Here is a 1,996-nt window from a genome sequence, read left to right on the forward strand (position 1 = left end):
TGGGGGGGGCCATAACTCCATGTCACCCACAGCCCTGCCAGGACCTGTCGGGGCGCTGGAACTCGCTGGCTGGCAGGTAACTCATCACCGCCACGCTGATGAACTGCTGGGCCGCGTCGATGATGCTGAGCACGGCGTCGAGGTCCTGCGTGCGGCCCGGGGCGCAGAACGACGGCGGGGAGCTCTGGGGGACAACGGGGGGGTCAGCGGTGGCCCTCAGTACAGAGACCCCTCCCCAAATTGCCCCAGAGCACAGCAGGAGTGGGAGGTGGGGGCTGCCCAACTGTGGGAGTGGGGGCTGCCAAATAGTGGGAGAAGGTGCTACCATGCAGTGAGTGCTGCCAAATAGTGGGGGTGGGGGGCTGCCAAATAGTGGGAATTGGGCTGCCAAATAGTGGGAGAGGGTGGCTGCCATGCAGTGAGTGCTGCCAAATAGTGGGAATTGAGCTGCCAAATAGTGGAAGAGGAGACTGCCAAATAGTGGGAGAAGGTGCTGCCGTGGAGTTAGTGATGCCAAATGGTGATCATGGGTGCTGCCAAATAGTGGGAGACTGCCAAATAGTGGGAGTGGGCACTGCCAAACTGTGGGAGTAGAGACTGCCAAATAGTGGGAGTATGTTGCCAAATAGTGGGGGTGGGGGGGGGCCGCCAAATATTGGGAGAGAAGACAAGACTGCCAAATAGTGGGAAAGGGCGCTGCCACGGAGCGAGTGCTGCCAAATAGTGGGAATAAGGGGCTGCCAAATAGTGGGAATGGGGGGCTGCCAAATAATGGGAATGGGGGGGCTGCCATATTGTGGTCACCGGTGTGGCCAAATGAGGGTGGGTGCTGCCAAATAGTGGGAATGAGGGGCTGCCAAATAGTGGGGCTGGGTGCTGCCAAATAGTGGGGCTGGGTGCTGCCAAATAGTGGGGCTGGGGGCTGCCAAATAGTGGGGCTGGGGGCCGCCAAGTGCTGCGCACCGAGAAGTAGAGGGCGGCCGGGGAGCCGTTGATGCGCAGGCGCATGGGGGCGTCCATGTTGAAGGCGGTGGAGAAGTTGTCGGGCCAGGGCGCGGGGATGGAGGCGTTGGGGGCGCCCAGCACCCAGTAGGCCTCAAACACCTTGCGCACGTCCTGCGCCGCGCAGCTGCAGTTGTGCATGGCGACGCCGAGCTCCTTCACCTGCCGTGAGCGGCACAGATAGCGGGCGCCGGCCCCACGCGGCCCCACAGAACACAGCACAGCCCCATGGGGTCACCAAACCCCACACAGCCCCACAAAGCCCCATAGAACCCAGCACGGCCCCACACAGCCCCATGGGGTCACTGACCCCACACAGCCCCACACAGCCCCATGGGGTCACTGACCCCCCCCACAGCCCCACAAAGTCCCACATAGCCCCACAGAGCCCCACACAGCCCTATGGGGTCACCGACCCCAACACAGCCCCACACAGCCCCACACAACCCCAACACAGCCCCACAGAACCCAGCACAACCCTACACAGCCCCATGGGGTCACCAACCCCAACACAACTCCAACAACCCCACACAAACCCATGGGGTTACTGACCCCCATACAACCCCACACAGCCCCATACAACCCCACATGACCCCACACAGCCCTATGGGGTCACCGACCCCCACACAGCCCCACACAGCCCCACACAACCCCAACAACCCCACACAGCCCCATCCCAACCCCTTGGGCTCCCCAACCCCCTCCCCACCCCACAGGACACATCTCCACCCCCCCTGAAGGGGACGCAGTGCGGTTGGGGCCGACGGGGGCCTCAGAGCCGTTTTGTTGGGGCGGATTTGGGGTTTTTTGTGGGTCCCCACCTGGGTGAGGGAGCGCCAGTCCATGTTGGCGCTGCCGATGTAGAGGTGGGCGCCATCGACGACCCACAGCTTGGTGTGCAGCACCCCGCCGGCCAGCCGCCCCACATCCACCACCCGCACCTCAGCACCTGGGGGGCAACGAGTCCCCATAGCCCACATCTGAGACCCCCCCC

The 1,996-nt window shown here is 63.4% G+C and overlaps 1 protein-coding gene across 1 annotated transcript in view; it reads right to left on the reverse strand.

Annotated features, from left to right (window-relative positions):
- LOC122191560 (5'-3' exonuclease PLD3-like) overlaps positions 1 to 1,973 on the reverse strand; it is a 3,546-nt gene extending 1,573 nt beyond the window's left edge. Inside the window, 4 exon segments of the mRNA XM_042891858.1 lie at positions 1 to 23; positions 26 to 184; positions 964 to 1,164; positions 1,824 to 1,973. The exon segment at positions 1 to 23 is cut by the window's left edge and continues 157 nt beyond it. Coding sequence (XP_042747792.1) covers positions 1 to 23; positions 26 to 184; positions 964 to 1,164; positions 1,824 to 1,973 — 533 coding nt within the window.
- Between the last annotated feature and the right edge of the window lie 23 nt (positions 1,974 to 1,996).

Source organism: Lagopus leucura, unplaced genomic scaffold (assembly GCF_019238085.1).
Source record: "Lagopus leucura isolate 7727_CA_CO unplaced genomic scaffold, USGS_WTPT01 33989-0_obj-0_obj, whole genome shotgun sequence".
Lineage (NCBI taxonomy): Eukaryota > Metazoa > Chordata > Aves > Galliformes > Phasianidae > Lagopus > Lagopus leucura.